The 14,641-nt window shown below is 46.4% G+C and overlaps 1 protein-coding gene across 1 annotated transcript; it reads left to right on the top strand.

The window, feature by feature from the left end:
• Positions 1-8,757: 8,757 nt before the first annotated feature.
• Positions 8,758-10,834, top strand: LOC127304465 (F-box/FBD/LRR-repeat protein At5g22700-like). Its single transcript, XM_051335144.2, has 4 exons — positions 8,758-8,935; positions 9,019-9,932; positions 10,399-10,566; positions 10,654-10,834. Exons 2-4 carry the CDS (start codon positions 9,051-9,053, stop codon positions 10,825-10,827), a joined length of 1,224 nt encoding a protein of 407 aa, XP_051191104.1. The 5' UTR covers positions 8,758-8,935; positions 9,019-9,050; the 3' UTR covers positions 10,828-10,834.
• Positions 10,835-14,641: the final 3,807 nt, after the last annotated feature.

The following is a 14,641-nucleotide window of genomic DNA, read 5'->3' as shown; positions in this document are numbered from 1 at the left end:
AGTATGCATAATGTTAGAGAAGAACATTGGGCCGCTAACTAAAGCCATGATTCATTGTGGAAGTTTCAGTTTGGACAAGTAATCCTCAATCTCTTATGAGAAAATTAACTGTTGTTGAATGCTTATGCATTAAAGAGGAGTCCATTATCTGTTGTCTATGTTGTCCCGGTATGGATGTCTAAGTTGAGAATAATCAAAAGCGAGAAATCCAATGCGAGCTTTCTCCTTAGACCTTTGTACAGGCGGCATAGAGGTACCCCTTTGTGACACTTGGTTGAAACATATGCTATGCAATGATAATCCGTGTTAATCCAAGCTAATTAGGACAAGGTGCGAGCACTATTAGTATACTATGCATGAGGCTTGCAACTTATAAGATGTCTTATACATAACACATATGCTTTATTACTACCGTTGACAAAATTGTTTCTATGTTTTCAAAATAAAAGCTCTAGCACAAATATAGTAATCCATGCTTCCCTCTGCGAAGGGCCAATCTTCTACTTTATTGTTGAGTCAGTTTACCTACTTCCTTCTGTCTTAGAAGCAAACACTTGTGTGAACTGTGTGCATTGATTCTTACATATTTACTTATTGCACTTGTTATATTGCTTTGTGTTGACAATTATCCATGAGATATACATGTTGAAGTTGAAAGCAACCGCTGAAACTTATATCTTCCTTTGTGTTGCTTCAATGCCTTTACTTTGAATTTATTGCTTTATGAGTAACTCTTATGCAAGTCTTATTGATACTTGTCTTGAAAGTATTATTCATGAAGTCTTTGCTATATGATTCATTTGTTTACTCATTATCTTCATCATTTCTTTGAATCACTTCATTCATCTCATATGCTTTACATTAGTATTGATCAAGATTATGATAGCATGTCACTTCAGAAATTATCTTTGTTATCGTTTACCTACTCGAGGGCGAGCAGGAACTAAGCTTGGGGATGCTGATACGTCTCCAACGTATCGATAATTTCTTATGTTCCATGCTACTTTATTGATGATACCCACATGTTTTATACACACTTTATGTCATTATTATGCATTTTCCGGAACTAACCTATTGACGAGATGCCGAAGGGCCAGTTGCTGTTTTCTGCTGTTTTTGGTTTCAGAAATCCTAGTAAGGAAATATTCTCGGAATCGGACGAAATCAATGCCCAGCATCTTAGAATTCGACGGAGCTTCCAGAACACCCGAGAGCCACCAGAGGGGGGCAATAGGGCCACCAGACGCTAGGGCGGCGCGACCCAAGGGGGGCGCGCCCCCCTATTGTGTGGCGCCCCCGTCAGCCTTCCGACTCCGCCTCTTCGCCTATTTAAAGGTGCCTGACCTAAAACCTCGATACGAAAAGCCACGGTACGAGAAACCTTCCAGAGCCGCCGCCATCGCGAAGCCAAGATCTGGGGGACAGGAGTCTCTGTTCCGGCACGCTGCCGGGATGGGGAAGTCCCCCCGGAAGGCATCTCCATTGACACCACCGCCATCTTCATCAACGCTGCTGTCTCCCATGAGGAGGGAGTAGTTCTCCATCGAGGCTAAGGGCTGTACCGGTAGCTATGTGGTTAATCTCTCTCCCATGTACTTCAATACAATGATCTCATGAGCTGCCTTACATGATTGAGATTCAGATGAGTTTTGTATCACTATTAGTCTTTGTGCTACTCTTGTGATGTTATTAAAGTATTCTATTCCTCCTTCATGGTGTAACGGTGACAGTGTGTGCATCATGTTAGTACTTGGCGTAGTTTATGATCATAATCTCTTGTAGGTTATGGAGTTAATTATTACTATGATAGTATTGATGTGATTTATTCCCCCTTCATAGTGCGATGGTGACAGTGTGCATGCTATGTTAGTACTCGGTTTAAATTGCAAAGATCTATTATGCTCTAAAGGTTACTTAAACATGAATGTCGAATGTTGTGGAGCTTTTTAACTCCGGCATTGAGGTGCTCTTGTAGCCCTACACAACGAATGGTGTTCATTATCAAACAAGAGTATATGTAGCACAAAGGAAGAGAACTTATTTATTTATGTGATCAATGTTGAGAGTGTCCACTAGTGAAAGTATGATCCCTAGGCCTTGTTTCCAAATACTGCAATCATCGCTTGTTTACTGTTTTGCTGCATCTTTACTTCCTGCAATATTACTACCATCAATCGCACGCTTGACAAGCACTTTTCTGGCGCCGTTACTACTGCTCATATTCATTCATACCACTTGTATTTCACTATCTCTTCGCCGAACTAGTGCACCTATACATCTGACAAGTGTATTAGGTGTGTTGGGGACACAAGAGACTTCTTGTATCGTGATTGCAGGGTTGCTTGAGAGGGATATCTTTGACCTCTTCCTCCCTGAGTTCGATAAACCTTGGGTGATCCACTTAAGGGAAACTTGCTGCTGTTCTACAAACCTCTGCTCTTGGAGGCCCAACACTGTCTACAAGAATAGAAGCACCCGTAGACATCACTGTGCAAGTTATATGATTCATGATTTATTGCTAGGTTGGCTCTAGCATGTATTTGCATGCTCTGTTAAGTCCTGATGATCATATGATCTTCAGTGCTTGATGACTTTCTGCTGTCCTATGGCTTGTGTTTCACTGATGCTCTTACTTGACCTGTGTGGCACTCAAGCCTGTGCTGGTGCATGCTCTTGCTTACCCCAGCACCTGCTGTTGCTTGCAGTGATCATCTAGATCATTTGCAAGTGTCTGTACCACTGGTTGCTTGTGTATTTCAATTATCTATCTAGTTTGGCTTGATCACATGGATAATTGATGTGAACTGCTCTGCAGTTATGATCATTTCATTGAGTTTGGTAGGGCTAGATGGATGCCAACACTTGGTTGTGTACCCTAGCCCTCCTTTTGAACCCTACTGGGTGATGATAACTGTGCATGGCTTATTTGTTTGGATTGGTTAAGTGGTTGAGGTGGCCTTGACAGCAATTCTTTGCTGTTTAGGTAGCTCCCACCCTTGTTGGCTGGATGTGACTCACTGGATGCTTTCTGGGTGATCCCTTTGTTGGATTGCCAGTAGCTTTTGATGTTGGAATCAAATAGACAATGATTTGTCTATACTCTGATGGTTAATGAACCATTTAGTGCTAGGTGAATTGGAATGGTTAGTTAGGAATTAATCCATGTTGGATTTCTCTGGTCGTGTCACCATACTGACATACCAATGTTCCCTTGGTGATTTCCTTCTGGCTGATCTTCAGTTTGCTTGCACCAAATGGCTTAGTAGCCAGATGGTGATACAAAGTGGGTATTCTACCCATTTTGGCTGCTGTGACATATGCAGATGCTTATTTATGAGCAAACCAAGGTTTTGCTCAGGTTGATTTGATTTATACCTCACTCCAGCTCCTAGATGGTTTTGTTGTTGTAGAGGATTGCTTCTATGTTGATCTTATGCTTGCCCTGCTCCTCCTTGCAAGCCTGTGATGCTTTGGTTGGTTCTGTGGTGATTTTGGAATAGGTGAGACAGCTCTGGATGTTCACCTGTTCTTGCTGTTCTTGGTGTTCTTACCCTGTGGAGCTGCTGCCGATGAATAGCTAGGGTTCTGGCGGTGGAAAAGGTTTTATATGAACCTCACTTGGCTCCCTTGGTCGACAGCAGTGCCTGGCACTTGTTGATGACTCACTCTGGCCGTGTGTGTATGCTGTTGTGCATGCACAAGCATGGTTTGCTGTTGCACATGCACACTAGCTGTGTGAGCAGCTTGTGTGTGTGTGTGTACCTGATGCTTTGAACTTGGCTGTGAGAGGATCAGCTCGGCAGCTTTGGTCATATCCTCTCCAATTCCATTTTATTTAATGTTTGAATTTGAAATTCAAATTCCACTTAGGTTTGAATTCAATCATACAACTTAAAATTGAATTCAATCATGCAACTTAAGTTTGTAATGCAATATCCCTTCTCTCTTCTCAAAACCCTAATTCAGTTGAATAAGAACAAGTTTGTCGCACTCTCGAAACCCTAACCCTGTAAGGTGTCGAGAGAGAAACTTGTCCCCCTTCGATGCAGTTTTGTTTTAAAAGCGCGAAATTTCCCCGGAATTTACGATGCAATGCACATCCCTTCTAAAATCTACCCCTCGATCGTCTCTAAACCTGGGACATTACAGCACCTCACTGCGAGAGTACAGAAGAAACAACCAGGTGTATCGCGAAACAAAATATAGTATCGATGACCCCCTTTTGAAGGAAAGGGAGCCGGACCCCAAACATCCGAATGAACTAAATCAAAAGGTCGTTGAGATACAGACGCACTAGTAGGATAGGGAAGCTGAATCTATTTGCCTAGCCTACAACCCTGACACGAATGTAAAGACACATCTCCTGAGATAGACCCCAGAAGACCAGGACGAACTAATGACGATAAACGGGAGCCACAGAGGTGACCCAGCCGATGATGCCACTGCTGAAAAGATCCAGTGATAGAAGCAGCAACCGCAGGAGAACTGGTAGATGGAGTGGCAGCAGAAGGAACGTGAAGCCAGTCTAACTCCCAGAGCCCCGGGGACTCAAGGCTGCGAGGGCCAGCTCCAACCAGGGCCTGTGTACGGCGGTCCTGAACAGCACAAGAATCAGCGTCAAGAATGACGCGACAACCAGAATCAGTAAGCTGACTAGCGGAAAACAGGTTCATCTTAAGGCTAGGAACATGAGAAACATCAGGAACAAAGAAAGAGGTAGTAGAAAGGGTGCCTCGACTGGAAACAGGGAGAGAGGTACCATCAGCCGTGATAACACGAACAGGAGAAACAAGAGAGCGAAGAGCAGAAAGAATAGAAGACGCAGAGGTCATATGAAAAGAAGCTCCAGAATCCAGATACCACGGGGATGACGTACCTGACTGTGTGGAAGGTGGTGGTCGCGCGGTGCCGAAGAGCCAGCACGTAACCAGCAAGCACTGCCGAGGAAGAGCTGTACTAAATGAGCAGACCACGAAGACCACGAATAATGTCCTGATCAGATAGCGCAACAACAGAAGATCCTAAAGAACCAGCCTGACGACGAGTATGCTGCGGCGGGCGTAAGCTGGGATCCCTCTGCCAGCAAGTAGAGATAGTGTGGCCAGTCCTGCCACAGTAGGTGCAAGGAGGTGATGTCGAACCACGAGGTTGTTGGGGCTGACGCTGACCCTGGAATGGAGGAGTAGGGAGTATCGGCTGTGACGGAGACCGCAACGAAGCCGGCGGCATAGGAGATCCACGAGCAGACGGCACAGGAGGGCCACGAGCAGCAAGAACAGAGGGAACCTCAAGAAGACCAGCACCACGAAGACGAGTCTCCTCAGCACGAAGCTCAGCAAGTACCTCAGAGAGCGGAACACGACCACAGCAAGCAGCTGGGCACGGCGCGGCTCAAACTCCTTACGGAGCCGCGACAAGAACTCAAAAATGCGCTGAAACTCCAGATCCGCGCGCACAGTCAGACATGAGGGACAGGTGGCACACACAGCTGTACGAAGAGAATCAAGCTGACGCCAAATAGCAGCACTCTGAGTGTAGAACTCATCAATAGTAGAATCACCCTGCTGAAGGGCATGCTCCTGGCGGACCACAGACAGGTAAAGAGCATCACCAGACGGCTGATAGCGGCGACGAAGAAAAGCCCACCGAAAGCGGCGGTGGAAGACCCATAAACTCAGCAAAGATATGCGAGGCGTAACACTGGAGGTGAGAACAGCAGCAGCACGAGCATCCTCATCAATCCAGTGAGTGTACTCAGTCAGATCCAGCCGGTAAGTCGCAACGGCAGTAGAGTGGTCCTGGACCTTCCGGTCATAATCAACCAGAGCAGTGTCATCAGCACTCTTGGCTGCATCCTTATCCGCCTGAGTAGCATCAGGGGCAAGGGCAACAGGTGGCGGTGCAACAGGCACCGTAGGAGGAACAGGGCGCGGCGGACAGGAGACCTCGCCAGAAAGCACACCCCAAAGACGAAGACCGCGCATGTGGACGCGCATAAAGGCAGCGAAATCAGGGTAATTCGCGCCGCAACATAGCCCGAGGAAGACATAGCTCTTTTTTTTCTCGCTCTTTTTTTTAGATCGGAATCAACTCAGAACGGAAAGAGCTGGCGCGTGAGGCGGCCGGTGGCAGAGACGCGCAGCGGGAGGCGCGGGACGGGCCTGGACGGGCGGCAGAGGGCGGTGGGAGGCGCGGGACGGCGCGAGAGGACGGCGGCCGCGGCGACGAGGGCGGCGGCCGGCAAGAGAGAGAGAAAGAAGCGCGGCGGCAACAGCCGGCGGAGGAGAGAACGGGACGGGCGGGCGGCGGCGGGAGAGGTGGGGGGCTGGCGGTGGAGAGGCGCCGGCGGGGGAGAGGCGGCGGTGGGGAAGAGGTGGGGCGGCGGGAGAGGCGGTTGGCGGGGAAGATGGCGGGAAGAGGCGGCCGGCGGAGGAGATGGCGACGGCCGGCGGGAGAGGCGGGGCGACGGCCGGCGGGAGGGACGGGGTGGCGGCCGGCGGGGGAGACGACCGGCGGCAGCAGCCGACGAAGAAGAGGCGGCGGCCGGCCAAGGAGAGATAGCGGGGGCGGAACAAGCCAAGACGCACCACACGCGGACTAGAAGAAAAATAGGATCAAAATTTGCTCTGATACCATGTTAGGGCAATATGCTTGTTGTATACCAGGGGGGCAAAGGCCACAATATATAGTACATGTACCGGTACGGATGCACATATGCAGAAAGCCCCCTAGCATATGGAAAAACTACAATATACAAATATATACATCTAACGATAACAAAGTAGAATCTTCTGATCAAGTATTCTTCATGCAGGCATGCCGCATGCAATCACCAACGGTGAATGCCAAACGATCAATAGAGATCGATTCTCCTGTTAGCATGTGCCAGGGGTTGCCGTCCCTTGTGCAGCGCTCGTCATCGTCAGGGTAACAACTTTGTGCGTCCTTGTCGAAGCGAAACCTGCACATGTTGAAATAAGGACAGCATGGATTAGTATATTTGTTTAATCAAAGAAACAACGAACAAACAGCGCAAGCAAGCATGTCAATGGGATGACTTGCTCTGCTGATGTCCAAATTTAATTCCCCAATGTTCTAATCGACAAAACTTCGTTGTTTTTAGCCGATTGCTCGCCGATTGCCTTCGATTTTTCTTCGGCATGTCTGCATGCTTCTTGATCAATTTCCCTGTCCTCTCACGTGAATGCATGGCCATTGATGACCTCCATCGGACAACGAAATGTCGGGGCCAAATGCTCTTAGGCAGAGACTAGGTGCTGATAACGTGTTAGAGTACTGTCACACTATTCCAGTCGTCTCGTCGTCCTTTGTCACACTTTCTCGCTGCTCGAGGCAAAGGAGTTAAATGCTAAAGGAAATTGCACAGACCAGTAACTCTTGGAGCCAATGTTGCGTGAATCAGTCACTCAAATTCGTTTTTGCACAAACCAGCAACTCTATAAGTAATTATTTGCATGGAACTGTAATGATCAGATTAGAATGTCTAACAGCATACCTAGCAGCCACCGTGGCTTGGGCATGTGCTGGGCGTGTGCCAGCCATTTGGGAGACAGCTGCTTTGCTCCATATTTCTCACATCTACTTATAACAATGATTTAAGGGGTCCAACGGAGCGATGCAAACGAACGCTGATTAACGATTTGCATCTGCGCGGACGAAAAATGCGCGTGACCTTGCTCCAGCGGGTGATACATAGTGATCAGGCCGTCCGCAGTGGCGTAACGTGGCCCAAATATGCGGCACGTTTGCATCTCCACGGATGCTGTGCGATCGCGCAAAGTGAACGTGTTGGTTGCATCCGGACACGCTAGGCAGTAGGCAGTGACTAGGTAAGCAAAATATTCCTTCATTACTATTGATTGATTAAAAGGACCATCTTTACAGAGATGGTTAGTCCAGTTAACCTACCACTACAACGGCCGTACCTACTCGCCGTCTACTACGAGGCCGGGTTACTCGCAGTGCGCAGTCTACTACTGGACACTGGAGAGGCCGGTGCCGTCGTTGAAGTGCGAGCGCTTGACACACTCCTTGCGCCGCGCACGCCGACGATCGGACAGCTCGTCCTGCCGCCTGCGGCGTTCGAGGGCCTCGGCTAGAGAGGAGTCGCCGCCGCCGCCTCCGCCGCCTCCATGTGGGCGTGGTAGCGGGCCTGTCCCTACTCAGATGTTAATTTGTCTTTTTGGAAAAATAGTGTCTTTTTGGGAAAATAGTGTCCCTACAAATAGGAAAAAAATGACAAATCCAACATAATTAGTGTCTAAAAAGACAAAACCAGAAATGACACTACTCAGATGAATTTGTCTTTTTGGGTTCTCAATGTGTGTTTTGATTTTCGTTCTGAAAATATTAGGGATTATATACTTGTTGTGAACATTCACATATTTTTCAACTTTTTTAAAAATTTAAAATTTAAATTTTGACAAATGATATCATGGTACTACGTATCATTTAGTTGGCTAGTATGACTTCATATTTTCCCATCCATCCCGTGCAGCCATGCTCCGACTGATCCCTTTTTCTTTTAGACACGCAACAGGGCCTCCAAACCACAGTGGCAGTCAGGTCACCTCGTAAGGTGGGCCTCCTTGCTGTTAAAACGTTTAATCTGACCATCATAGCTCGTTGCAATGAATTGCTCGTAGAATCGCTGGTCTATGCAAAAGAGAATTTAAGTGACTGGTCTGTGCAACGTTTGCTCCAAGAATTGCTGGTATGTGCAATTTTCTCTAAATGCTAGGTGGACAGCAGTTCATAGGGAGGTGAAACGGTGGCTGTGGTGATAAAACTCCTTCCCCATTCTCTGTTTCCCTCTCCCACCAACTGAGAAGCCAGACCGGCCGGAGGGAGGGCTCCCTTCTTGCGCTGCAAAACATCGAGGTGGAGCACGCAGGCCTTGTTGCGCCGGTCTGAGGTGAGGTTTTCCGGTGATTTTCTTGTTTATCTTCTCCATGTCGTTGCTATCGCTAACTTCAACTCAACAAAACAACTCTACAGCTTGGGCGGCCGCAGGTCACCTGTTCGACGGAATGTCTGAGAGGCTTAACGATGGAGAAAACATGGGAACGGCGGTGGACGGCGGCGAGGACCGCATCGGCGCCCTCCCAGGCGACCTGCTGAGGTATTTGATGTCGTTGCTGCCATCGCGCGACGCGGTGAGGACCTGCGTCCTCGCCAAGCGCTGGCGCACGCTCTGGAAGTCCGTGCCCGCCCTGCGTGTCTATGACCCTGAGAGCTATGGCTGTGCTCATGGTGCAAGCACGTTTGTGGACGAGCTGATTCGCCTCCGCAGCCCAACGCCTCTCAATGTATGCGACTTCAGTTCTGATGTTGACGACGATGCAAACTACGACTTTCATCGGGCCGATGAGGCATTCCGACGCATGGAACCGTGGATCCAGTATGCTGTATCGTGTCAGGTTCGAGTTCTTCGAGTACGTTTTCCCTGCCGGGCAACCAACATGACTCTCATCTCCCCACACCTGAAGAGGTTAGAGCTCTGCGACATAGAGCTCGAGGGATGCTCCCTCGATTTTTCAAGCTGTGAGGCGCTAGAAGAGTTGGAGATAATTAATTGTCACATCTTCGCGAATATCTCGTCCCGGTCATTAAAAAATCTGAACATCCGGGGCTTCAGTTTTGACTTTGATACCCGCATACACATTATTGCCCCAAATCTCATCACCTGCCGACTAGCTGCAGCTAGCGGTTTGACTCCTGTGCTTCATACCATGCCGTCACTAGTAACTGCATCTATCTCACTTAGGGGAGCGTGCATGGACTGTTGTAACTGTGGTAATCTATCATGTGGGGGATGCGGTGGTCAAACCGCTAACAACAACTCCTCGCTGGTTCTCAAAAGTTTGTCAGGCGCTACAAATTTGGAGGTGACAATATCTGGTCGTGCTATGGTATGCTTCCACCTTTTCCAACTCCTATTGTTGCTTGCCATCAGCTAAATCCATACATGTTTTGTATCCAATTATTTGTCTATACATGCATATCAAACAATCTTAATGTTTCTATGAAAGCACCCCCTACAGTTCAATTGTGAGAATGATTGTACATTATGCATTCCTTTACTTGATACTTTTAATCATTTATGCTATTTAAATGTGTATGACAGAGATTAAACTGTGAGCCATTAGATTAGATACTTGCTGAGTCCAGCATTGGATGCATTTTTTTTTTGTATCTGCTTAAACTTGATTACCGGGAAAAGTTAAAACCTTTTGATCTTTAACCCTCTAACATACAGTTGTTTCTGAGAAAACATTATATACTTATGAAGAATGTAAACCTGCAGAGAACTTCTAAATCATGTACTCTTGTTTATTATAAAGACCATTGCTCTTTAATCCTCTTCACTTTGTCCAGTCTATTTTCAGAAATAATTTGAAATGGGGCCCTATGTTTAGCAAGCTAAAAACATTGTTGCTCAGTGAATGGTGTGTGGCTGATGACTTTGCTGGCCTGGTTTACTTTCTTCAGCACTCACCAATTCTAGAGAGCCTTACGCTACAGCTTGATTTTGGAACTCACAAGGTATATATTCTTCAAGTATGAACTTTTTTTCCTTTGAAGTTGCCATGTATCTTCTGTTGGCTTCATACTTTTTTTTTTTCTTCACAGAAACATCTGAACAAAACAGATAAAAGCTATAACTTGAGGGAACAGTCATTACTATCGAAGCATCTGAAGATAGTCAAAATCATATGTGTCACGAAGGAAGATGCAAGGGTTTGCCATGTTTTAGAGATTCTCCATACCCATGGAGTACCTTCTGAGCAAATTGATATTCAATAGACTATATTTTCCTGTAAGTAACCATTACCACTCTTTAATGTTGTTATATTTCGGTAGCCTGTAAAGCAATAACATAATTCAGTAGAAATCTAAAGCTAGAGCAAATCAGCATTGGATATTGGATCTTTTTGCGCTTCTTCATTCTTATAGCCAACTATGACGCCATGCAATCCCTGCTACCCACAGTGTCTACCTTAACGGGTGTCGTTGATGCTGCTTGTCATGATCATAGGAGTAGACAGTAACCCAACAGCAACATTGTAACACCCCAAATTTCAATGAAAAGAAAGTTAGAGAATTCCAGAAAGCCAAAATTTCAAACCAACAAAAACTTTTCTGTTGCATATAGTACCATGCATAGGACTTGTGCATTTGAGTGATATGCCATGATGATTGCTATTACTTGTATTTGATGTGCTCTAAAACCCTAGAGTGATCATATTAAGCTCACCAACCAAATAAATCAAAGAGGAAGAAATTCCAATATTTGAAAAAACCCTAAAAACCCTCACATATGCCCTATGGCATTTTTATAAATTTTGACCCTAGACCTATTTGGTCTTCACCATTAGTTGAATAATGTTATTAAACACTTATTACAACTTTTGGAACCAAGGTTGCACAACTCAAATGAATTTCACACACATTTCCCACTCACATGTGATGATGGCAAAATCTGCCAATTTTAGTCTGATCACCACTTTGAGCCCCTGCAATTCAATTTTCCCAAACCAATGCTTGCTAACTCTTTGCACCATTTCAAAGTCAACATCAAGGTGAACAACTTTGATGAAGACCACCCTGCCAAATTCATCTTTGATCACTAGCTATGCTCATCCAAAGTCTTAACTTTTTAACAAGTTCAACAATCTTCACTTAGCCATTTTGGCCAAATTTTGAAATCTAATTTTTCCACCACCACCTCAATTCACCTCTGGTCATTTACAACTAATCCCAACACTCACATTTCAAAAAGGTTCACCATTTGAATTATTTCAAATTTGGACATTTTTGTGAATTCCAAAATTGGGCACTATTTGCAACTATTGCAAATAGTGATCTACCTCACCTAATTTAAACCAAAGCTATACTACATTGTTCCCTGGTCCCCTTAAACCCTCAGGGCAACATAGTAGAGCTAAGGAGAGGAGGAGAGAAGCTAGGACATGGCCATGCCGGCCATGTCGCCAAGCTCGACCACCTCCCCTCTCTCCCCTTCACTCCCTGCCCTGGCCCCTGCGCCACAGCACGCCACCACACCGCCTAGCCTCGCCTAGCACCGCCCTGGTCGAAGAGAAGCTCGACAACGCCCGGACGACGCGCGCCCAAACTCGCCCTGCATGCCGCTCGCGTCGCGACCATGCGCGCCCTGGACGCGCACTGGCCACGCGCCGCGCAGCCACCCTGCGCACCCCCTGGACCCCCTGCGAGCACGTTGAGCATCTGCGTGACACCGCGATGCCGCTAGACATGCCCCCGACCCCGACCCGTACTCGCCGTCGCCGGAGAAGAGAACCCTGGTCCGCCGCGGACGCGACGGACATGGAAGCAATGCGACCTAACCCAGCCTCCCCCGACCGCGCTGTCGCCGCCAAACGCATCGCCTGGACGAGTAGAACCCGACAGCACCCTCGCCTAGCCCAACCGCTCGCCGGAATCGCCGCGAGCATGTCGACTTCGCCGCAGCCCCCACGGTCACTCGCTCGCCTATAAAAGGAGAGCTCCGTTTGTCGAATTGAGCACACCAGCACACTCCCCTCTTCTCACTCGACCGCCTGAGCCACTCCACCGTCGACATTCACCGCCGTAGCCACCCAATCGCCACCTCACTGCCGCCGGACGCCGCGGAAGATCGCCGTCGATTGAAGCCGATCCAGGAGACGCCGCCAGTACCAGGAGCTTCGCCGTCGTCCACATCTACATCACGCACACTGCCAGCCACCGCGGGAGCCCTGGTTAGCTCGCCCACCCCCTAGGCTCGCCGCCAGACCCTCTGCTTCTCGCCGGAGAGACGACGATCGTGCGCCGTTGGATCGCCTTCTAATCCAACGCGCCACGTCGCTCGTACCGTTTCGGGTTTAAACGCCCACTGACGGGTGGCCCCCACCCTGTCAGCAGGCCCGCGCGCACTGGATGCGCTGCTGGGCCGTTTTCTCCTTTTTAAACCATTTCGGCCCGTTAGCTTTTCCCGCCGGCCTGTTTAATTCAATTTTGTTTTAAACATTTTCCAAACAATCCAATACTGCCCAAACTTTGAAATTAAATAGTTTCAAATTGGCTAAACCAAATTTAGTGAATTTGATATTGTTGGAAAGCCACTGAAATTCTCTACAACATGCCACTGGCCTCTTGGTCAAATTCTTTGTAGAATTAATGTGACAAAAATAACAAGCCAGGGACTGTTCCCTATTCAAATAATTCTTAAAAATCAACCAAAATAGATATTAAGTTAATTCCAACTCTAATAGCACACATTTGACTTACACTAATTGTTTATGCAATAAAATGGTGTGGTCACTTTGTATGATCATGCCATGGTTTAGTGAATGGATATTTTGACTAGTTTAACTAGTTGATATTGTCCAAAACTATTAAAGTTAAGTTGTGTGAAGTCTTATACTTCATTTAAACTTGTCTCACATGAATTCATGGGATGTTTGGACCCCTGGTTCCAAACTCTCTTATATGAATTTCTTGAGATTTAAATCAAATGTAGTGTTATTTAAATAGTATGAGGTGATCCACCTCATTTAAATCATTCTACCAAATGATGATGATGATGAACATTTGATTTAGGTCAATATGAGTTCATCCATGATTGTTGGAGAAATTAAATCTTAAGAAGATTTCAATGAGAGGAAATTATTTCTCAAAGAACCCTATGGAAACTAGCATTTACATATGGAATACAAATTCTATTTTAAATCCCACAACCAATGCACCTTAGTTTATTTATGTGGTGTGCATAGAGTAGTTTGAGTGTTTAATTGTGATGTGTGGAATAGCCATTGAATTAGTGAGTAATTATACTCGTATTCAAATTTAGACGGTAGCACCGGAGAGTACGCCGAAGAAGAAGGTTGCTACCAAGAGGAGGAGGAGGAACAGTTTGAGAACTACCAAGGCAAGCTAAATTACTATGCAAGCTTTTACTCTTGCAAAGTGCAAAGCCCCTTGGGGCAAGGCACCATGTTTCTTATCTTCTCTTATGTGAACCCATCCCAAGTTTTTACTTGTTTTCTAAATGATTTACTTTTATAGTTAACTTTGGTCAAAGTACAAGTTGGTTATTAGAGTAGTGAGTTAGTCTCTTCCAAGCAAAGCAAGATAGCACCCCTCATGAATTAGAGCTAGTGCTAATGAACTAAACTTGACTACTCTAGATGGGAACCTTGTGATTTTTTTGAAAGGATCTTGAAACCTTGGAATGAAGATGCATTCCATTGAATGATTTTTTTTAAGGTGAATATGACCAAGAGAAGATAGTGATTTTTGATAAAACATGATGTTGGTTTGAATGCGATACCTTTCCAATTATTGAGTACCCCCACAATACCTGATTATGGGTAGGGCTTAACTGGAAGTTTATGCGTCTTAGTATGGGTTCCCTCTAAACAAGCGTCATCGGGGTTATGCCGAAAGCTGCCTCTACCACAAAAGAAACAATATGATATGATGCGAAATGAGGTGAATGTCCGGCCCAAGCCCTGTGCGATTCAGTGGTGATTGTCTTCTTTGGGAGGCCAAGCTCATGGGGAGAGGTGCTCATACTAGGATTCGTAAGTGAAAGGTTATGGTTGATGATCCGCGTCAT

This window comes from Lolium perenne, chromosome 5 (assembly GCF_019359855.2).
Source record: "Lolium perenne isolate Kyuss_39 chromosome 5, Kyuss_2.0, whole genome shotgun sequence".
NCBI lineage: Eukaryota > Viridiplantae > Streptophyta > Magnoliopsida > Poales > Poaceae > Lolium > Lolium perenne.
This window is presented reverse-complemented; position numbering and strand designations above follow the sequence as displayed.

Excerpts from the sequence above, each read along its gene's own strand:
- LOC127304465 (XM_051335144.2), top strand. The coding sequence starts at position 9,051 with ATGTCTGAGAGGCTTAACGATGGAGAAAACATGGGAACGGCGGTGGAC. Across the intron at positions 9,933-10,398 it reads CAATATCTGGTCGTGCTATG|TCTATTTTCAGAAATAATTT; the intron begins GTATGCTTCCAC and ends CACTTTGTCCAG. Across the intron at positions 10,567-10,653 it reads TTGATTTTGGAACTCACAAG|AAACATCTGAACAAAACAGA; the intron begins GTATATATTCTT and ends TTTTCTTCACAG.